General features: G+C 65.5%; 12 protein-coding genes across 12 annotated transcripts; 7 read left to right on the top strand and 5 right to left on the bottom strand.

Moving 5' to 3' along the window:
• Positions 1-385: 385 nt before the first annotated feature.
• Positions 386-1,317, top strand: MICPUN_53580 (predicted protein; the record flags this gene model as incomplete). The annotated part of the gene is made up of 1 exon (XM_002506834.1): positions 386-1,317. One exon carries the CDS (start codon positions 386-388, stop codon positions 1,181-1,183), a length of 798 nt encoding a protein of 265 aa, XP_002506880.1. The 3' UTR covers positions 1,184-1,317.
• A 30-nt stretch (positions 1,318-1,347) lies between these two features.
• Positions 1,348-3,168, bottom strand: MICPUN_104604 (predicted protein; the record flags this gene model as incomplete). The annotated part of the gene is made up of 1 exon (XM_002506685.1): positions 1,348-3,168. One exon carries the CDS (start codon positions 3,166-3,168, stop codon positions 1,348-1,350), a length of 1,821 nt encoding a protein of 606 aa, XP_002506731.1.
• A 472-nt stretch (positions 3,169-3,640) lies between these two features.
• On the top strand, positions 3,641-3,910 carry MICPUN_76883 (predicted protein; the record flags this gene model as incomplete). The annotated part of the gene is made up of 1 exon (XM_002506833.1): positions 3,641-3,910. A coding segment is annotated over one exon (270 nt), but the record flags the coding sequence as incomplete, so codon positions are not given.
• Positions 3,911-4,026: 116 nt separating this feature from the next.
• On the bottom strand, positions 4,027-4,959 carry MICPUN_64832 (predicted protein; the record flags this gene model as incomplete). The annotated part of the gene is made up of 1 exon (XM_002506684.1): positions 4,027-4,959. One exon carries the CDS (start codon positions 4,957-4,959, stop codon positions 4,027-4,029), a length of 933 nt encoding a protein of 310 aa, XP_002506730.1.
• Positions 4,960-5,376: 417 nt separating this feature from the next.
• MICPUN_77211 (predicted protein) lies at positions 5,377-5,550 on the top strand (the record flags this gene model as incomplete). Its single annotated transcript, XM_002506832.1, has 1 exon — positions 5,377-5,550. A coding segment is annotated over one exon (174 nt), but the record flags the coding sequence as incomplete, so codon positions are not given.
• A 1,234-nt stretch (positions 5,551-6,784) lies between these two features.
• MICPUN_64830 (predicted protein) lies at positions 6,785-8,392 on the top strand (the record flags this gene model as incomplete). Its single annotated transcript, XM_002506831.1, has 1 exon — positions 6,785-8,392. The coding sequence occupies one exon, from the start codon at positions 6,785-6,787 to the stop codon at positions 8,390-8,392; it is 1,608 nt and encodes a 535-aa protein (XP_002506877.1).
• A 36-nt stretch (positions 8,393-8,428) lies between these two features.
• MICPUN_104601 (predicted protein) lies at positions 8,429-10,695 on the bottom strand (the record flags this gene model as incomplete). The annotated part of the gene is made up of 2 exons (XM_002506683.1): positions 8,429-10,504; positions 10,648-10,695. The coding sequence occupies 2 exons, from the start codon at positions 10,693-10,695 to the stop codon at positions 8,429-8,431; spliced, it is 2,124 nt and encodes a 707-aa protein (XP_002506729.1).
• A 341-nt stretch (positions 10,696-11,036) lies between these two features.
• On the top strand, positions 11,037-13,157 carry MICPUN_104600 (predicted protein; the record flags this gene model as incomplete). The annotated part of the gene is made up of 1 exon (XM_002506830.1): positions 11,037-13,157. The coding sequence occupies one exon, from the start codon at positions 11,037-11,039 to the stop codon at positions 13,155-13,157; it is 2,121 nt and encodes a 706-aa protein (XP_002506876.1).
• Positions 13,158-13,168: 11 nt separating this feature from the next.
• On the bottom strand, positions 13,169-14,425 carry MICPUN_64827 (predicted protein; the record flags this gene model as incomplete). Its single annotated transcript, XM_002506682.1, has 2 exons — positions 13,169-14,204; positions 14,319-14,425. The coding sequence occupies 2 exons, from the start codon at positions 14,423-14,425 to the stop codon at positions 13,358-13,360; spliced, it is 954 nt and encodes a 317-aa protein (XP_002506728.1). The 3' UTR covers positions 13,169-13,357.
• Positions 14,426-15,454: 1,029 nt separating this feature from the next.
• On the top strand, positions 15,455-16,591 carry MICPUN_89199 (predicted protein; the record flags this gene model as incomplete). The annotated part of the gene is made up of 2 exons (XM_002506829.1): positions 15,455-15,613; positions 15,680-16,591. 2 exons carry the CDS (start codon positions 15,455-15,457, stop codon positions 16,589-16,591), a joined length of 1,071 nt encoding a protein of 356 aa, XP_002506875.1.
• A 242-nt stretch (positions 16,592-16,833) lies between these two features.
• On the bottom strand, positions 16,834-18,434 carry CHLL2 (magnesium-chelatase subunit chli-like protein chloroplast precursor). Its single transcript, XM_002506681.1, has 2 exons — positions 18,167-18,434; positions 16,834-17,992 (listed from the first exon to the last, which is right to left on the bottom strand). The coding sequence occupies exons 1-2, from the start codon at positions 18,371-18,373 to the stop codon at positions 16,886-16,888; spliced, it is 1,314 nt and encodes a 437-aa protein (XP_002506727.1). The 5' UTR covers positions 18,374-18,434; the 3' UTR covers positions 16,834-16,885.
• Positions 18,435-19,044: 610 nt separating this feature from the next.
• Positions 19,045-20,340, top strand: MICPUN_89073 (predicted protein; the record flags this gene model as incomplete). Its single annotated transcript, XM_002506828.1, has 1 exon — positions 19,045-20,340. One exon carries the CDS (start codon positions 19,045-19,047, stop codon positions 20,338-20,340), a length of 1,296 nt encoding a protein of 431 aa, XP_002506874.1.
• Between the last annotated feature and the right edge of the window lie 48 nt (positions 20,341-20,388).

Raw genomic sequence — 20,388 nt, 5'->3', positions numbered from 1 at the left:
GTACCACGCGCGTTCGTTCGAGGGCCACGAGCGGGCGGGATCGACCGGCGGGTACGCTCCCCCGGGCGACGGCGGCGGGTGGAACGAGTGGGCCGGGTCTTTCGACTACCGCACCCTGGACCGTCGCGACCGCGAGGCTGACGAGGCGAGGCGGCTTCGAGCCGCCGCGGGCCCCACTCCGGTTCACGCGCCGTCGAACCCTGTCGGGTCGTGGGGGTCGCGCAGGCCCGCGACGGACAGGATCAAGCTGCGAAACCTGCAGAACGCGTTCCCGGACATCGACCCGGGCGTCGTGGAGGACACGCTGTACGGCGCCGAGGCTGCGGGGGACGTGGACTGGGCGGCGGCGAGGCTCAACGAGATCGACGCCGAGAGGCGGCACAAGATGCGACTCGACGACGCGGCGGCGGCGGCGGCGGCGGCGGCGGCGGCGGCGGCGGAGGGGACGAGTCAAAACGGCGACGGCGGTGAGGGGGGCGAGTCGAGGCCGCGTGAGTCGAAGGCGATCGACATCACGCGGGAGATGTTGGCAGAAACCCGGTGGTCCCGCGGCGTTGTCGTGGGCCGCGGCGCGAACGGCTCGGCGAAGGCGTTCGTGGAAACCGTGATGCGCGGCGGCGGCGACGACGACGACGACGACGAGAGCAGGGTGTTGGGGATGGTACGCGATCGACAGGGTGGTTGCCACACGGGCGACCCGCGCATGGATCGGGACCGATCGGTCGCGGGGCAGCGGCAGGATATCAACAGGTTTCACGACGAACGTGCGACGAAGAGGGCGTACATGGACAAGCTGATTGGACTCAAGAAGCAGGCGACGGCTCGACGCGATCACTCCACCGCGAGGACGCACCAGGCGGACATCATCAGAGTTCGCGGGGAGATCGAGGATTTGACGGCGAGGGTCAACAAGCTGGCGGCCGTCACGTTCAAGACTGACAGGAACGTTGGCCTCGGGGCAATCGACTTGCACGGATTCACCACGGAGGGGGCGAGGGAGAAATTCATAGCGGCGTTGGGAGCGGCGCTGGAGTTGAACGGCGGTTTGGAGGTGATCGTCGGCAAAGGTAGCCACAGCGGCGCTCGCGGCGGCGTCATCGGCCCGATGGTTAAGAAGATGCTGAACGAACACAAGGTTGGGTGGGAATCCGAGGGCGGAAAGGTGGTGATCAGGTGGGCGTGACTGGGCGGCGTGGCGAAGGCGTCGTTTTTGCGCCGCGGAGGTCGAGAAGTAAACTAGACTAATAAGAAGGGAAAACTTCTGGGCGGGTAGGAGCGGGCAACACGCAATCTGCTCGAAACCGTTACTTTCGAAGGTACAATTTGTCAAATTCCAGATGTGTGGTTTCAACTCTCCTCGTCGCTGTCTCTCTCGAGCAGGTGCGCGATCAGCGCGTCGTCGGACCCTGTGAGCCACATGCCCATCTGTTTCGCAACCTCCGCCTGCTCTTCCTCCCCTCCAATCTCGAATGCGGTGGAGAAGAGCCGCACCGTCTCGTCGTCAGCCTCGCAAGTCTCCGACCCGATGACGTCATCGCTTACCAGCCGGATTGCCTCGCGCCAACTACCGGACCTGGCCAGCCCGACGAGCAGCGCGTTGACCATCCTGGTGGTCGGCCCGACCCCGTGGTGATTCACGCACGATTCGTACGCCCTCGTCGCGCTCTCCACGTCCCCGGCGTCGATGGACGCGCGTATCAGCGCAGCCGCCGTCCCGTCCCCAAACTTGACGCCCAAACACTCCGCATCGCGGAGCACTCCCGCCGCGCCGGCCAGGTCCCCAGCCGCCGCGTAGCCGTCCACGAGAACCCTGATGGATCGTTCGTCCACCGCGGGAAGTTGACCGTCCCTCTGTGTCGCGACCGTCTCCTCGAACGTCCTCGACGCCCTCGGTAAATCACCCGCGGCGACGCAAACGCGAAGCAGCGCGTTTGTGACCCGCGGCGTGGGTTCAACCGACATGAAACGGCCGAGCTCGACGATGGCGAAGGCCTGATCGAGCGCGCCGGGGGTGTTGGCCAGGCTCGTCGGGGTCTGCGAGGAGTAATACGCCGTGAGCAGCGATGAGATGGTCAGCGCGTCGACCGGTATGCGGGACTCTATGGCGTCCATGAGGATGCCGAGCGCCTCGCCGGGTGGAGCGTCGGACTTTGCACACGCCTCGAGCAGAACGTTCACCGTCACCGTGTCGCACTCCACGCCCTTCTCCTTCCCTTCCGCGAACGCATCGAGCGCGAGGTCCACCCGCCCCGCGCGCCCACACGCCAGGATGACAGAGGCGAGGCTCGCCTTATCCGGCGGTGGCGTCCTTCGTTCGAGCATGTGCCGCCAGAGCGTGAGCGCCGTGCTAAACTCACCATCCTTGGAGCACGCCGCGAGCACGATGTTGGCGCACATGGTGTTGGGCTCGAGACCCCTCTGCTCCTGCGCCATGTTCATCACCCCGATCAGTACCGCCGCGGGTTCCTTGACGGCAAAGATCCTCAGCGCGGTGGCCAGCGCGTCGACGTCCAGGGGCGTCTTATCCTCCCACGCCGCCCGAAACGTGCGCACCGCCGCGTCCACGTCGCCTGCGTCAGCCAACACCTTGATCGTGCTCGTCAACGTGCGCTCGTTGTGAATGCCCTTGCCAGCCTCCCACACCGCGAGCGCCGACTCCCGCACGACGGCCTTGACGTCCGAACTCGCGTCGGGACCCGCCGCGGCCGCCTCCCGAAGGCACGCGTTGAGCAGGATGTTGAGCACGTACGCGTCAACCGCGGCGCCCCTGCTGGCGCACTCCCTGAGCGCGGCGAGCGTGGACGGGACATCCTTCGCGCCCTTACACAGCCCGTGCGCCAGCTGTGACAGCGTGACCGCGTTAGGCGGCACCGCAGCGGTCACGAGGGCGTCCCAGACGGCCCTCACGCGTTCCTCCCCCGCGGCGCCGCGCTGCACCGCGCCGAGCGCAAAGTTGTACTGCCGGATGTTGAACTCGGCCGCCGTGCCCGCGACGACCGCCGCCTGATACAACGACCAAGCCGCCTCCGATGCCGCCTCCGTTCGCGCGTCTTTACAGTCCGCCAGTAGCTGTCCCACCAGGCGCATGTCGACGTCGTCGCCACCGCCGTCGCCGCCGAGGGTGGTTGCGAGCGCGAGCGCCCTCTCGATGGCCTCGTCCGCGTCCATCCTCCGAGCGGGAGCTCCCCGACGCCGACCCCTTCTTCCCTCCGAACCGGAACGCCCGTCCCTGTCGCGATCCGCTTTCCCACCGCGACCGCGACCGCGACCGCGGCCCCTCTGCCGCGAACCCGCGAGCGAGTCGGGGCCTCCGGAGGTCGACGAGGTCTTCTTCGTAGCCGCCGCGACGGTGGTGCCCTCCTTGGAAACGCGATTCCACGGGAGAAGGTATCGGGCCCGCTGACACGTCCACCCGGGGTCGTGTCGAACGAGCCCAGGCGACGGGCACAGAGCTACACGACGGCATGCCGCGATAGACATCTGCTTGTCGCGCTCCGCGCTCCCCAAGGGCGCCACCGCGAGAGACTTCTCCGCAACGCAAGCAGGTTTTTGAGTGTTTATCCAATAGGGAAGGACACTACACACACTTTGGCGGGGCACGGTGATGCTGCTCCGGAGGGCGATGTCCATAGCCATGAGGCCGATTTACGGCAGAATCCATGCCAAACTCACGGAGTCTCTGTCGCCCGTGACCTTGACCATCAAGGACGAGAGCTTCATGCACGCGGGTCACTCCGGGAATCCCAGCGGGGATCCCGACGCGGAGACGCACTTCAAGGTGTACTGCGTGAGCGAGGCGTTCGCGGGCATGAACATGGTGGCGAGGCACAGGCTGGTGTACGGGTTGCTGGATCAGGAGATCAAGGACGGGGTTCACGCGCTGAGTCTCAAGACGAAGACCCCTTCGGAGGCGGAGAAGGAGCCGAAGCCCCTCTAGTAGCTAGCTGAGACACTTGCAGTCTGCATCAGATCTTGACCGTAAATGGTTCGGGAGCTACTCGGTTCGACGCGTGACGGCGCCGACGTTCAGTACACGCGCGGCCTACCGGACGCCACGATCGTGAACTCCTCCATGAGCTCCGACAGGTTCACCGCCATCAGGTCGTCCTGGTTCACCTCGGCTGGGATCGTCGCACGCCGCGAGAGCGTCGCGTCCCCAACCTCGACAGTCGTCACCCGCCTCGACGCCTTTCTGCTGGACGCACCCCCTCGCGCGTCGCGTCGCCGCGGCAGGTGCGTCCACTGGAAGAAGTCGCAGCTGTCGTCCTTGGTCCGCGGGCACGTGAAGAATAGCCTGCCGAAGTTGGGTCCGCTCTTCTTCACCACCCTAACCTTGCACACCTCGTCGTGTCCCGTGCACTTGGGCGGCGTGATCTCCCGCTGCACCTTCCTCCACGCGGCATCCGCAGCCTGCGAAGCCGCCGTCGCCGCGGGTCCGGAGGCGGCTATGACGGGCGCGTCCCTATTCTCGTCCAGCCGTAACACGAGGTCGTGCTTCCTCCCTTCCGTGCTGCACCCGCGAACCTTGAGGAGCGCCCTCAGGTCCGCCACCTTCAGCCGCCTGAGAGCCTCAAACTGGGGCAGGGACTCGGGCGTCGTCCTGGAGTACAGCTCCGGCACCTCGGGCACCGCCCTCTGCCGCGACGTCGCCGCCTCCTCCCTCGCACTCCTGAGCTCCTTTTCCAGGTAGCTTATCTTCCTCTCCATCGAGTGTTCCATCCATCGCATCTTAGCCTCCAGGGCGCTGATCTTCTCGCCGTCGCTCACGCCCCCCCACGGCGTGAACGTCATGCCGGGCAAACCGACGGGCTCGCGGATCTGCGCGGCGGAGGGGTTCCAAGACTTCTCGGAGCCATCGATGCGGTGAAACGGTGCGATCGACGCGCGGGCGTGGGATGTCACTCGTGAGGACTCGAGGCGACGCGCACCACGCGCCGCGGCCCTCATGATGCCGCTCATGGCTGCTCGGCGCGGCGCGGTCTGCCCAAGAAAATTCAAAATGTCTCGACCCGGGAACCACTACGGTTTTCGATTTTATATTGAGAAACTAGGTGTTTTGTCCGTACGTGTTGTGCACAATTAACCATAAATACAAGTAATGCTGACGCGGCAACAGCAGATCAGATTCGTGGATTTCTCGCCATTCTTCGGATGACGTCGCCGGCGGCAGCCCCGACGAGGGTGCCGCGGTTCCTTTCCGCCGCGACGAGGATCACTCGTGCGTCGCCGCATCCAAGAAGAGCTCCCAATGCCCTCGGCGGCGGCAGCGGGTGTCGCACACGCGTCTCGTGTGTCGTCCAAGCGTCGTCGTCGTCGTCGTCCAACCAGGAAAGGTTCGCGTGGGTCCGCCCCGGCGTGGACCCCGACCCTCGCCGACGCGCCGACATTCCGATCGGCGTGGACGTGGACGTGATCCGCAAGGAGGATCAGGCGAGCGGGGCGGTGAGACGCGGGAAGGTTCGCGAGTTTCTCACCAACTCGTCAACGCACCCGCAGGGGGTAAAGGTGCGGCTCGAGGACGGCACCATCGGGCGCGTCGCGAGGGTGCACACGGGCGAGCCCGCGGCGGTCGAGGGATCGAGACCCGGCGGCGACGAAAGCAGTGGCGGCGGCAGCAGCGACACTTCCTCTCCTACCCAGCCCGCCGGGAAGGGCGACGCTCCGAGAGCGCGAGGCGGAGGCTCCTCCTCGTCGTCACCAAAGCCGTCGAAGCCGTCGAAGCCGTCAAACTCGGATGTTGTCGGTGGTTCCCCGGAGAAGAAGGAGGAGCCCCGGACCGTGTACTTGTCCAACATTCCCAAGGCGCTGGGCAAAAAAGACGTCGCGTGGCTTCTGGAGGAATTACCGGGCGTCACCGGCGTGCGCCTGCCGAGGCGCGGGGGTAAGAACATGGGTTACGCGTTTGTGTTGACCGAGTCCGAATCAAAAGCGGCGAAGGTCATCGAGACGCTGTGCGGGGTGGAGCTGGAGGGACGGCGGCTGGTGGCGGAGCTCGCGAAGGAACCCACGAAGGATTCGAACCCGGGACGCGATGAATCCGGGAAGGCCGGGAAGGCTGGGTCGGATATCAAAAGAGGCGGCGGTACTTCCACGCGAAGGAGCCGTAAGGGACCGGCGCCGGCGGCGGTTGACGACGGCGACGACGACGAGGAACCCCTTCTGGATCCCATCGCCATCGCCCGCGCGGAGATGGAGGCGGACGCCATTCTCCAGCTCGAGCGCGCCAAGCGCGCTGCGGCGAAGCGCGCGGCCGAGACGGAGGCGGTTTTAGCGGAGCGGAGAGCCGCGGAGGCTGCGTTGGAGGCGAAGACATCTGCGATGTTGGCGGAGCGCCGGCGGCAGGCGGAGGCGCGGGAGGCGCGGATGGCGCTCGAACGCGCTCGCGAGGAGGCGATTCGCGATGAGGCGATCGCGCTGGGTCCGCCTAGGGTTGGGGAAGGGTGGGAAATCGAGAGCGAGGAGCTGCGGGAGGCTCTGGGCGCGTTGCGATCGCAATCAGGATCGGTGGAGAGACGCTTTTGACCGGCGGGTCAAGGAAAACCCTTCCAACGCCGTTCCTCGCATCCGTCGCGTCGACGACCGTCCGGACACAGTGAACCGCGCCCGGTGAACTTCATGTCTTGCGTGTGCCGTGTAGGGTGGATGGCATTTCTTGAAAGGACGAGAAAGTTCTGCTCAACCTGCGAAAATCATTCCAAGTGGAGCCGACAGGCCCGAGGCGCAGAAAAACGCTCGGAGCGTTTTCTCGCGAGCGCACGAACCCCCATCCTCACAGTCGTGCGCCATGGCGTTCGACGCTCCCGATCCGACTCTGTACAATTCCTCGATCGACAAGCTCAGCCGGGGGGCGCAGCACGCCAAGGCATGGAAGGAGTACAAGCAGCACGGTACGCTGGGCCGCGACGAGGTCGACGATGAGAAAGATCGCGAGGAGGGCGTTGGATCGGACGACGACGCTGACGAACCGGTGAAGGTGTACGGCAAGAGGTACCCGCGGGTTTGGACGAAAGGGGCGCACGGGGGTAAATATAAGATATCCATGGGACCCGGGGCGCGGACCGGATACGACGCGCTCGAGCAAAACCCCGACGGAAGCGCGCTCACCGTCGCCCCCGGGTACGAGAAACCCGACTCGGGAGCCACCACAAACTTCGTGGGTAACCACATGACGCAGGGCGCGATCGACCTCGTCCAGAACGAGCTGACGCGCCCGGACCCGGACGGCGACACGAGAATGGCCCGTCTCGACGCCGCGCGAGGCATCAAGCGCATGCCCCCGCGCCTCCTCGCGCCGGACGAGCTTGGACCAGCTTCGATACCGTCCCCTCCGACGGTGACGCGACCCGTGGAGAGGTACGCTTGGGCCGACGACGACGACGAGCTGGTCGTGGTCGTCAGGTTGGGGGACCTGCTCGGCGTCCCCGCGGATATGGAAGGCGCGAAGGTCACGTCAGAGCCGAGCGGCGGCGAGGAGCGGGAGCCCCGAACGCCGCTCGTGGTCGTCATCCCCGACGTCGGCGGAGGGACCGACTCCGGCTCGGTGCTGACGCTGAGACTGGCGGGAGGGGTCGACGAGTGGACCATGGTCAAGAACAAAGACGAGGTGAGGCTGGCGATGGTCAAGTCGGAGTCGTCCAGAGGAAGGTGGAAGACGCTCCGGGCTCAGGAGGTTATCTCCCTGGGTACGAAGGACGATTCGAGGACGATTCAGCCGCCGCCGGATCTCGCCGCGTTGAGACGCCAGATCCTGGAGCGCCGGGAGGGCAAACTCGCGAACCAACTCCCGTGGTTCGGCGATAACAACCGCAAGTTCCTCGCCGCCGCCGCCGCTGAAGACGATGCGGCCCCGGGCGCGGATGTCGAGGCGGTCGGCGACCCGATGGACGCGCTCATGTCAGGCCAGGAGCTCGCTGCGCAAGGCAAACACGCCGAGGCGTCCGTATTTTTCAGCAGGGGCATCGAGCTCATCGCTGACGAGGGTGACCCGCGGGCGTGTGCCAAGCTTCACGCCGCGCGAGCACGCGCCAGGGAACACCTCGGAAATTTGAGGGCCGCAGAACAGGACCACACCGCGACGCTGACGGCTGTGGAACGAGGCGGTGCGGTGGAGCCTGAAGGTGTTGACGCTTGCTCAGCGCTGCTGGCGAGGGGCAGGTGCCGAATGCAGCTCGAGGACTACGTCGCCGCGTGCGAGGACTTCACCGACGCGTTGCGCTCTAACCCGTCGTCTCGTGCGGCGTCGGAGGCTCTGCGCGACGCCAAGCGCCTGGCTGACCAACAGAGCAGCGCGCGAGAGAAGGAGGCCAAGTGCGCCAAGGACATGCCCGTGCTGTTCGCCAAACCCGGATTGAGGCAGTTTGAGCCACGGGGGAAGGCTGGATCCGCGTTTTGACCTATGAATGTCTGATGTTTTCTTTCTTCCCACGAGCTACTTTTTACGTCCGCCACGCTCCTTTAGGCTAAGCTGCAGCGTGGTCCCGTACTTGATGTTGTAGTACGCCAGCGAGTTTTTGTCAGTGAAGAAGCCCAGCCCAGGGACGGATATCTTCTGCTTGTTCGCCGCGAGACCCCCGGCGGCTTCCTTGATGAGCTTCTTGAGCTCCGACACCGGTGTGCTCAGGGAGTCAACGTTCAGATCCACCGTCTGCCCGTTCAGGTTGTCGTCGCCGTCCACGCTGGGGAACGTCACCTTGATAACTCCAGAGCCCCCGTTGGCGGCGAGGAAATCCTCTTCGGAATCCAACTCCATCTCTCCAACCTTCCGCTTCTTCGTACCCGGCTCGTCGTCGTCTTCGGGAGGGGCGACGGGGGGAGGAGCGGGAGGAGCGACGGGAGCCGCCACGGGAGGGGGAGGGGCGGCGATGCCGGGGCCGAGGGGTCGAAGCGTTGAGACGGGCGGAGGCATCGGGACGGCGGGCGCGGACTTGAGCGCGGGACCGGCAGCCGTCGGGGGCGGCGGCGCCATCACGGGCGGCGGCGGCACAGCTGGCGGCATCATCGGAGTCGCCGGAGGCGCGGGTACCGCCGTCCGCGCCGGAGGAGGCGGTGGAGGGATGGGTGCCGAAGGCAGACTGCCGCCCCCCGCCGTCTCTGTCGTCGCACCAGCCCCACTTCCGAGCTTCTTCTTGCTCTCGATTGACTCCTTGATCGCGGTGCTGACCTCCTCGTCCGTGGTGCCGAAAATGTCCGGTCTGGTACGCGCCAGCATCAGCACGTTCGTCGCGACCTCCTCATCGTTCGCCATGGTGCTGTCTCTCAGTTTCGCCAGCATCGCCTCCTTCTGCACCTTCCACTTGGGGTCGATGAGCGAGATCCTCATGTGCTCTGCCATCTGGTCCACGGCGATGAGCTCGCCGGTGATTGGCGACACGGCGAACTTGGTGGCGTCCACCCCCCCGGAAGCCTTCGCCTTCGCCTCCGCGGCGATCTGCTCGGGCTTCTTGTAGTTGCGAACGATCTTCATGGACGGCTCCGGGCCAGAAACGCCGCTTGGCGCTGCGCCCGCCGCGACACCCTCCCGGATCATATCCTTCTCGTCTTCGTCCATCTCCACGTCTGCCGCCGCATCATCCTCTTCCGCGGTGCCCGCCGCGGCTCCGTCCGCCTGCGTCTCCGCATCGGCGTCGCGCAGCTGGGTCACCACATCGCGCAGGGTTAAGGGCATGGGCAGCTCCTCGTCCTCCTCGTCGAAAAAATCGATAGTCTCGACGACGACGAAATCGTGCCAGTCGATCGCGGCCATGGCTTCGCGTTCCCTCTCGAGCTCGTCGTCCTCTTGTTTCTTGGCAGCTTCTTGCGTTCTGTCCCACTCGAGCCTCTGCAGCGCGCGCTCCAGCAGCGCGGACTTGTCCTCGTCCTTCTTGAGCTGCTCCGAGAGACCCTTGGGGGGCATCAACACCTTGGAGTACGCGTCGGCGAGGGAGGTGAAAAACCCAAACATGGAGTGCGTCGGCTTCAGAAAGTTGAACTGGGGGTTGCTGTGCTCCCTGCTCGTCAGGCCCGTGAGGAACGTCTTGCCGTTTCTCGCCACGAACTGCGCCGTCAGCTTGATCACGTCCAGATCGAGCGACGTTATCCCGGGCGGCACGTCCACGCTGTACTCAGCCTTGGCGGGAGCCTGGAGGACTTTCGCCCTTGCGGAGCCGGTGCCCGCCACGACGGCGATGCCGGACTTCTCGGCCGCGGCCTTGGCGGCCTCCTCAGCCTTGGCCTGCACCGCCGCCGCGTCTCCGCCTGCCGCCTCCTCCTTGAACGCGGCGATCTTGCTCTGGTAGTAAGCGTTGTAAGGATCGGTGGGAAGCAAAAAGTTGAACTTTTGGTTGTTCTTCTCGCTTCCCAGGATGCGCTTCTCGAAGTCCGGTCCGTTCCTCGCCACGAACTGGGCGGTCTTGTCCACGATTGCGCGGATATCTGGCGGCGGCTGGATGATGCCCACGGCGTGGGTCTGGGTCTCCAGCCTGATCGCTGTGCCGCCGTCCACATTCACCGAGCGATCCTGGAGTTCCTGAACGAATGCAGGGTCGGGGGATCGAGTCGGAAGTCAGCGGGGTGCACGGCGTATCCGCCGAGGATCTGGAGTGAGTTATAATGTTTCGCGATGTTTCGAGGCGTCGTGATCGAACGGTGGTCGCTAGGGAGGGCACGCACCACATCCACCACCTCTGAGGCGGTCTTGGCGACCTCCATCCCGCTCATCGTCGCTGAATTGAGGGTTTTCTCGACGACAGGCTCGCAAACCGCGCGCCCACGGATCCCGAAGAGGTGTGTACGCCCCCGATGCGCCGCAATCTACCTCGACTCGATCGACGTACTGTTGGTCGGTTAAACGTCTCGGCGCCGGTCGCAGTGAGCACGAGATCGCTGCTCCAGTTCGGGGAATAAACCGGGTCGGCGCTAAACCCGCAGCAGGGCAGCTGTGACAGTGCACATGTTTTGACAGCAGACAGGCAGACAGGCAGACAGGAACGAGACAGGAAATTTATTTTTCAAACACCACAACATCAGAAATGCGAGGGGCACGCGCCCTGCCTCCGAGCATGAAGGAGGATTCGAGGGCGCCGAAGCGAGCGCGACGCAGCGTCAGACTGAGCGGATGGGCCCAGTCATCCGACCGGGCGCAGACGCGTTCCACCGTGGTGGACATATCCCACCTGGACGGGGCAGTCTTGGGGCTCGTCTTGTCGAAACTACGTGAAGCGCAGGACATCTGCAACGCAATGCGCACGTGCAGGGCGATGGCTGAAGCTGGTCGATCGAGAATGGTCTGGAGGGAGCTCAGCCTGAGGCTGGAGGAAGAGAAGACGCTGGACGAGATGGAGGCCAGGCACGGGGGCGCCAGGGAGGCGTTCAAGCTGCTCGCGAGGGACCCTGTGAAGAGGTTCAGATTCATAAAGCGAATCCCCACCCTGGGCCTGAACGCCTCGGACGACGACCTTTCGCCCGGGGAGAGACGCGCGGCCGTGCACGGGGGCTTCTCATTCGTTCCGCCCACGGAGGGTCAGGCGGAAACCAATCGCGCGGGCCTGGCGGACTACAACTCCTTCGGCGTCAGGGAGTTTGTGTTCCCTCGCGTGGGTAGGGACGAGAGACTTTGGCTGTGCGAGGACAGGCTGACGGGCGAGGCGAAGGCCGTGAAGGTGGTCATGATGGGCGACAAACCGAACGAGGGCTTACCCTGCAGGAAGTTGAGGGAGGTGGCCAACCTGCGTGCGCTGAGGAACGCGCCGGGAATCGCGTCGCCCGAGATGACGCTGACGACGACCGCCCCGCTCCCCCTGCCCCACTCTCCCGCGTACAGGCCGGGCGAGCCGAAGCTGCTCCTGGTGCACCACCACTTTCCGTGTAACATGAGGGCGCAGTGGACGCGGATGTGCGGGGATCCCGGCGACGACGGATACGCGGCGTCGTGCAGGCCCCCCCGGGCGTGGACGGATCCGAACTCGGCGACGCTCACCCGGGAGCGGACGAGGACGGTGATGCGACAGGTTCTGCGCGCCCTCGAGCACGCGCACTCGCGCGGCATATGCCACCGCAACCTCCACTCCGGCCACCTGCTGCTGGACCCCACGGCGGACGGGGGCGTCGGCCGGGTCGCCATCGCGAGCTGGTCGTCGAGCCGCCGGCTCCAGACGCCACCCGCACCAGTTTCGCCGCTTCGAACGTGCACTGTGCCGTACAACGTGGCGCCCGAGGGACTTCTGCACCACGAGACGATCGAGGACGAGTACGCGGACGAGAACCAACCCGACCTGGACGACGGGTACGGCGACGGAGAGACGTACGGACCGGAGGTTGACGTGTGGAGCGCCGGGTGCATCTTCGCGGAGCTTCGCCTGGGACACTCCCTCTTCAACAAGTTCTCGTACGCTCAGGGCGCGAGGACGCTGGACCAGCTGCTGTCCATATTCAAAGTGTTTGGCACCCCGCGCGCCGCCACCTGGGACGACGTGGATCACTTGGAGGGTTGGAGTGGGGACTCGTACCCACGCTGGATGCCCCGGTCGCTTCTCGACGTGTTCCCCGACGGTTCCATCGGGCCGCTCTCCGCCGACCTGCTCTGGCGCCTCATGGCCCTCGACCCGAGAAAGAGGATAACGGCCAGGCAGGCGCTGCGCCACCCTTACTTCACCGCACCCATCGATGCGGACGCGAGTGGGTTTGTCAGGGGAGCGAACCGAACCGCGCCCGGAGTCGTCCATGCCGTGGCCCGAGGGACCAAGCGGCCCATCCGAAAGAGGCGGGCGCGAGAGGGGACAAACGACGCCGACGACGACGCCGACGCAAACCGGGAACGGGCGAAGGATCGCGGGCGGGAACGGGCCGATGATGAGGAGAAGGAATGCAACGAGGATGAGGAGGCGGACGCGGGGCGGTGGACGCGAGAGGTTGGGGCCGCGGCTGAGGCCGAGTCGCCCTCAGACAAGACCGACGCAGCAATCCGAAAGGAACTCGTCAAGCTGGGTCTTCCTCTGGGTAGCTCCGTCGTCGGTCGGTACGTGATCGACTTTACGAGCCCACTGACGAGACAACGGTGGGCGTTTGGAATCATCGTTGGCTACGACAAGGGGGAAAACATGTACACAGTCGAGTGTGCCGATACCCCTACGGTTCGCCTTTCCTTCACTGAGGAAGACGTGATCCGGCATTTGTTGATATGATTTTCTGTGACAATATTGTAAAAGAGTGTCTTTGATGACGTTGCAGAGTCAGAATCGATTGACGTAGCATCACAGATCTCAGATGGAGCTTGTGCATTTTTAACGTCAGGGTGTCGTCACTCTCCGCAACATCGCCGAAGCGCGGGGACTACGAAGGATTGGCGGTTGTGTTCTCAATCGCTGGTTCTCTAATGACGGGTTCACATCATCTGCTGCGAGGCGAGCTGTCTGAGCATCTCCACCTGTTGCCTCTGATCCGGTGGCAGCATCGCCATCTGCTCCGGGGTCATGCTCATCACCTGCTGCAGCAGCGCCTGCTGCTGATCCATGCCCCCCATCTGCGACATCTGCGGCGGCGGCAACGGCGCCACGCCGCCAACCGCCGGCGGTCCCGGGGGAGGACCCGGACGCATCACGCCGCCGCCCATGCCGTAACCCTGTTGACCGGGCGGCGGCGGGGGAGGGGCTCCGTAGCCGGGCGCGGGATTGCCTGGGTAGCCGCCCATCGGCCGCGGCGGGCCCGGCAGGGGCGCGCCGTCTCCCGGGATGCCCTGACCGTTCTGAACCGCCCCCGGCGCCTTGGTCATCCCCAGCGTGAGCTGCGCCTGGAAGATGGCCAACGTGAGCTGCGGGTTCTGAACCAGCAGCTGTCTGGCCCCGGTTTGGTCCTGCCCGATGAGCTGCTTGAGCTGGTTCATCACCGAGAACAGCTGCGCGGGCGACATCTCCGAGATCCTGTTTGTGATCTGGTCCATCCCGCCCCCCTGACCCATCCCCGCGGCGGACATCTGCGCCCCGCCCGCTGCGGCGTGTGGCCCGCCGATGGGCGTGTCGTAGTTGATCGGCGCCCCGCCGCCCCCCCCCGCGCCGCCCGCCTTCTTGGCGAACGCCTCGCGATCCGCGGCGTCCGCAAAATCCACCCTCAGGTTTCTGCCGTTGTACTCCCGGCCGTTCAGGTTCCTCTTGGCGCTCTCCGCGGTCGCCAGGTCCATGTACTCGCAGAAGCCGTAGCCCTTGAGCTTGCCAGTTTCACGATCGGTGACGAGCCTGGGGGAAACGCAGGGTCGGTGCGTCAGGGAACGGACGCGGTCTCGATCGCGGGGCGGGGAGCAAAGATTACCCTAACGAATCGGCGGGCCCAAGCCCCGGGCGGGTTCGCACCTGAAGTCGTGCACGGGTCCGACCTCGCTGAACATGTCTCGCAGACGCTCCTCGGTGGCATCGTACGGGACGTTCCCGACGAAGACTTGGTAAGGGGGTCCGCCCATCTTGCGACTCTACCTTTGCGAGCGCCTGAGCGCACTGGCGATCGCGGGGAAGGCACGCGAACTTTCGATCGGAGCCCACGGCTGGTGACTCAGGCGGAATTGTGCTGGAATTGCGTGCCGCGCGCTTCGACGCCGCAGTCCACGTCGCGCCGAGGAGGAGAGATGGCTTCCCCCAACGCGGACTCCGACGAAGAGGGCGAAATCCACGTGCCCGAACCCGATCGCCAGGAGAGAGATAGGCATCGCGCGCGCGACGACGACCGCGACCGCAAGAGGCGGAGGAATGACTCGCGCGATCGAAGCTGGGACGACCGCGACTCGCGCAGGCCCAGGGATTCCGGCCGCGGGAGCGGCAGGGACCGCGATCACCACAGGGACCGCGATCACCACAGGGACCGCGATCACCACAGGGAAAAGGACCGAGACCAACACCGCGGCGGCGGCGGGAGAGATCGGCGGGACGAACGGGACCGCGACAGGGGCGGCGGGGCGCACATGGATAGGCTGGACCGCGAAAGGGGAGATCGCGACCGGGAGAGGGACGGCAAGCGGAGGGCGGAGCGGGAACGGGAGGACAAGGAGAGGGCCGAGCGCGAGAAGGTTGAGAAGGAGCGACAGGCCAAGATCGCCGCGGAGGAGGAGGCGAGGTACCGGGCGAGGGTCGAGGCGGCGCTGAAGGAGACCGCGCCCGGGCTGCTCGAGTCGGAGGAGGACGACGAAGACGAGGAGGAGAGGGAGAGGAGGCTCGCGGAGGAACGAAGGAAACGGAGAGAGGCCATCATGGCGAAGCACCGAGCCACCGAGCCACCGGAAGGAGGAGACGCGCCGCCGCCGTCGCCCCCGCGTCCCGCCAAACCCCCGATCCCGTCGGCTACCGCGCCCGACCGCCCGGACATTGCCCCATCCGCCGCCGCCTCGGACGACGCGCCGGACATGTTCGCCGACGACATGTTCGACGACGAGGCGGAGGAACGGGCGGCGCACAGGATAGATAGAACCGCGGAGGTTGCGCAGACGGGCGCGGCGGACATGACCGCGGGACTGAGCGATAACTGGGACGACGCGGAGGGGTACTACCGGGCGAGGATGGGCGAGGTGTTGGACGGGCGGTACCAGGTGATGGAGAGCCACGGGCGCGGGGTGTTCTCCACCGTGGTCAAGGCGAAGGACCTGGCGCAAAAGGCCGGCGTCCAACCCCAACCTCCGCTACCCGCGGACGTCTCCACGCACCCAACGCACGTCGGCGAGGGCGAGTACTCGGAGGTTGCGCTGAAGGTGATCCGCGCCAACGAGACCATGTACAAGGCGGCGCAGCTCGAGATTACGGTGCTGAAGAAGCTGATGGACGCGGACCCGGAGAACAAGAGGCACTGCGTCAGGTTCCTGCGATCGTTCGAGTTCAGGGACCACGTGTTCATGGTGTTCGAGTCCATGCACATGAACCTGAGGGAGGTTATCAAGAAGTACGGCCGCGACGTCGGTCTGAACGTGCACGGCGTCCGGTCGTTTGCCACCCAGATGCTCATCGCGCTGCGTCACCTCAAGAACTGCGGCGTGGTCCACGCGGACATCAAGCCGGACAATATTCTGGTCAACAAGTCCCACAACGTCATCAAGATATGCGACTTTGGCAGCGCCATGTTCGACGGGGATAACGAGATCACCCCTTACCTCCAGTCCAGGTTCTACAGGGCGCCCGAGGTGATCCTGGGTCTGCCTTACTCTCATCCCATGGACCTGTGGAGCATCGGGTGCTGCCTGTACGAGCTGTACATGGGCAAGATAGCGTTCCAGGGTCGGTCCAACAACGAGATGATGAAAAAGTTCATCGAGGCAAAGGGACCGGTGCCGCGCAAGCTGCTGCGGAGGGCGGCGTTCAGGGACAACCACTACAACCATGAGGGCGTTTTCAGCGTGGTGGAGGACGATCCGGTGACGCGCCAGGCAATCCGGCGGCTCATTCGCGACGCTAAGCCGGTCAAGGAGCTCAGCGCGGTGCTCGCAGCGCACGATAAGAACCTGGGCGAGGCTGAGCGACGCAAGGTGTCCCAGCTCGCGGACCTGCTGGATAAGATATTCACCTTCGACCCGGAGAAGCGGATCACGGTCACGCACGCGCTGACGCATCCGTTCATCAAGGAGGGCATCGCCGCGCCCCTGCCGTGAGCGAGTTCTTGAACACCGGCGTGTCGTCGTTGGTCGGCGTGGGCGTCGCGCCGTTCGGGATTGGCGCGGTCGGGTCCGCAATCGTGGGGGGGTCGGGCTCGTGAGCGCGCTGACGCTCTCCGAGCTGATCCGGGGGGTCGACGTCGGCGGCGGCGGGCGGGGAAAGCGTAAGTGGGAAGGCGTCCGAGCGCGAGCTGCGCATGAATATCATCCTCACGGGCGCGGACGTGGACGACGTGGACGATCATTACCAGGGTACAAGTAATATTGAGACAAGTCCAAAACCCCCAGTTTTTAGCGGCCAAACCCGGGAAGTCCGCCCCAAGCTCCAGCCTTCTTCGGCGCCGCGGCAGCCTCTTCCTTTGCCTTGGCCTCCTCCTCCTTGCGCTGCTCCTCCTCGGGGTCCTTCACGCCCTCTTCCATGGCGGCGCTGAAGTCCTTGAGCGCGGAGCCGTTGAACACCTTGTTGAAGCCCAGCATGACCTTGAAGGATCCGTCCATGGTGTCCAGAGGATCCTTGCGAAGGCGGTGGCTGAGGCACGGGCCGATGACGCGCTTGATGTCGTCCTCGGTCACCACATCGCGTCCCTCGTACGCCACGAGCGCCTTCGCCGCGCGGGTCACGACGATATCGCCGCGGAGTCCGTCGACGTCCACGAGCGCGCACACGCCGGAGATCTTGAGCGCCAGGTCCCGGTCCATCGTGACGTTGGGGAGGATCTTCTGCGCCGCGGAAATCTTAGCCTTGAGCTCGTCCGTCTCAGCCTTGCACGACGCGGCGAACGCCTCCGGGTCCGCCTCGTACGCCATGCGGTTCTTCACCAGCTCGATCCTCTGCTTCTGATCGAAGATGGTGGCGATGTTGCACGCCATGCCGAAGCGGTCCAGAAGCTGGGGGCGGAGCTCGCCCTCCTCCGGGTTGCCCGATCCAATCATGATAAACTTAGCCGGGTGGGTGATGGAGATACCCTCGCGCTCGACGGTGTTCCACCCGCCCGCGGCGGAGTCCAGCACCACGTCCACGAGCGAGTCGTCCAGAAGGTTCACCTCGTCGATGTAGAGCAAGCCGCGGTTGGCGCGAGCCAGGAGGCCGGCGTCATACGCCTTGACGCCCTCCGCCAGCGCCTTCTCGATGTCGATGGTACCGCAGATCCTGTCCTCGGTGGTGCCGAGGGGAACCTCCACCATGGGAACCTTCATCTTAGCCCAGGTGAGCTCAAGGCCGGCCTTGAACGCCTCCAGCGCCTCGGGGCCCATGAGCTGGGGATCCGTCGGGGACGAGTTGAAGGCGTCGCCCTCGACGACGTCGATCTCGGGGAGGAGATCGGAGAGGGCGCGAACGGCGACGGACTTGCCAGTGCCGCGGTCGCCCATGATGAGGCAGCCACCGATGCGGGAATCCTGCGGAGTGGGCACGGAGGGGGCGGGGGATGCACGAACGGTCAGGGCTGCGCTCGGTTCGCGATCCTTCCTTTCCTATCTCGTCGGATGAGGTTTCGGGGCGACGGGTTTTTGGGGTCGACGCGATGCGGTCGACCTCGGGGATCCCCGCGGTTCGGAACTCGGGGTACTCACGATGACGTTGAGAATGAGCGCGAGCTTGAGCTCCTCCTGACCGACGAGCTTGACGAAGGGGTAGCTGATGACCTTCCCCTCGACCTCCGCGGCGGTGGCAGCGTTGCATCGCATCGCCCTTCGGTTAGCCTTGGAGGCCTTCTTGGCGGAGCCGCGGCGGGCGACGAGGGGGGCGCCGGCCAGCTGGATGGTCGCCATGGCGGACATATTTGTCCCGGGGTCTGTTTAGATCCGGTGTGGTGGCGCGAGCTCTCTCGGAGAGGCGCGTACCTCGGCTGTGCCGGGGCGTAATCCTCGGTCGCTCGGAAAGGCGCATATCCCTTCGTCCCAGATCGCGCTCTGATTGGCTGAAAAAATCCTGGATCTCACATACAGATCCCGACACTGACCTAACTGATTCGCCATACGGGTTTTTTCTCTTAGCACTCAAGTGTTGCCACGAAATTTCACGGTCAAACAGACTGGGGAACCCGACCCAACCCAAAGCTGATCGGACTCCCCCGATACCCCGCGCCACGTCTCATCGTCACCGAGCTCTCTCCGGTCGCGCCGCGCCGCGCCACAACCCGCGCGACGTTCTCACCTTCGCGTCGTCACGTTGCAGCCGTAACCGGCGAGAAACCGCGAGTCGTAAACCCGCTCGCGCCTCACGCCTCGGAGCCCAGCGAAGGACCCCTCGGAGCCCAGGCCCCCGAGTCCCTCGCCACCGCGACTCCGTCCGCAGCTCGATGATTGCGGCGTCCGCAATCCACAGGGTCGTTCCCGCTCTCCCCGGCGCGCGATCCTCCGCCGCCTCCGGTTCTCGCCGCGCCGCGCTCGCCCGCCGCGCCGTTCGCGGCCACGTCAACGTTCGCGCCGCCGTCGCCGAGCCCGATCAGATGTCCATCCGCACCTACGTCTACGACAACCTGAACGCCGAGGAGCGCGTCGAGATCCTGAAGCGCCCGAGGGTCGACTTCACCGCCATCCTCGGCACCGTCGCGCCCATCGTCGACGCGGTCGCCACCAGGGGTGACGCCGCCGTCAGGGAGTACACGTCCAAGTTCGACGGCGTGGACCTCGACGCCGTCGTGGTGAGGGTCGAGGACCTCCCCGACCCGATCCTCGACGACGACGTCCGCGAGGCGTTCGACGTGGCGTACGAGAACATCAAAAAGTTTCACGAGGCGCAGAAGGACGTCGCGGATGTGGACGTGGAGACGATGCCGGGCGTGAGGTGCAGGCGGGTGAGCCGACCCATCGGTGCGGTGGGCCTGTACGTGCCCGGGGGTACCGCCGTGCTCCCGTCCACCGCGCTCATGCTCGCCGTGCCCGCGGCCATAGCCGGGTGCAAGAGCGTGGTGCTCGCGACGCCGCCGAGGAAGGACGGCAGCGTCGTTCCGGAGGTTCTGTACGTCGCGAAGAAGGCGGGGGTGACGCACATCCTCAAGGCTGGAGGCGCCCAGGCGGTCGCGGCGATGGGCCACGGGACGGAGACCTGCCCCAAGGTTGACAAGATCTTCGGCCCGGGTAACCAGTTCGTGACGGCGGCGAAGATGACGCTGCAAAACTCGGAGGCTATGGTGTCCATCGACATGCCCGCGGGTCCCTCCGAGGTGCTGGTCATCGCCGATAAGGACGCGCACCCGTCCCACGTCGCCGCGGACCTCCTCTCCCAGGCTGAGCACGGCCCGGACTCCCAGGTTGTCCTCGTCGTCACCCCGGATGTCAACCTCGACGATATCTGCGCGGCGGTGGCCAGGCAGGCTGCGGCGCTGCCCAGGTCCGACATCACCGCCAAGGCTCTGGGCCACTCCTACGCGGTGGTCGTCCCCGACATCGCCGCCGCGTGCGAGTTCAGCAACCGATACGCCCCCGAGCACCTCATCGTCAACGTTGAGAACGCGGAGTCCCTCCTCCCTTCCCTCGACAACGCCGGCTCTGTCTTCCTCGGGAGGTACACCCCGGAGAGCGTCGGCGACTACGCGAGCGGCACCAACCACGTGCTGCCCACCTACGGGTACAGCCGCATGTACTCCGGGGTGTCCCTCGACTCGTTCGTGAAGTACATGACGGTGCAGGAGCTGACCAAGGAGGGTCTGGACAGGCTCGGACCGTCCGTGGCGAGGATGGCGGCGGTGGAGGGGCTCGAGGCGCACAGGCAGGCGGTGACCCTCCGCCTGGGAATCGAGTAAGAACGCGCGACGAACTTAACCCTAATATTATTTCCTCAACACGTAAGA

Source organism: Micromonas commoda, chromosome 16 (assembly GCF_000090985.2).
Source record: "Micromonas commoda chromosome 16, complete sequence".
NCBI lineage: Eukaryota > Viridiplantae > Chlorophyta > Mamiellophyceae > Mamiellales > Mamiellaceae > Micromonas > Micromonas commoda.
The sequence above is the reverse complement of the archived record's forward strand: the minus strand, read 5'-3'. Positions and strand labels throughout refer to the sequence as shown.

Excerpts from the sequence above, each read along its gene's own strand:
- CHLL2 (XM_002506681.1), bottom strand. The coding sequence starts at position 18,373 with ATGTCCGCCATGGCGACCATCCAGCTGGCCGGCGCCCCCCTCGTCGCC. Across the intron at positions 17,993-18,166 it reads CGCTCATTCTCAACGTCATC|GATTCCCGCATCGGTGGCTG; the intron begins GTGAGTACCCCG and ends CCCACTCCGCAG.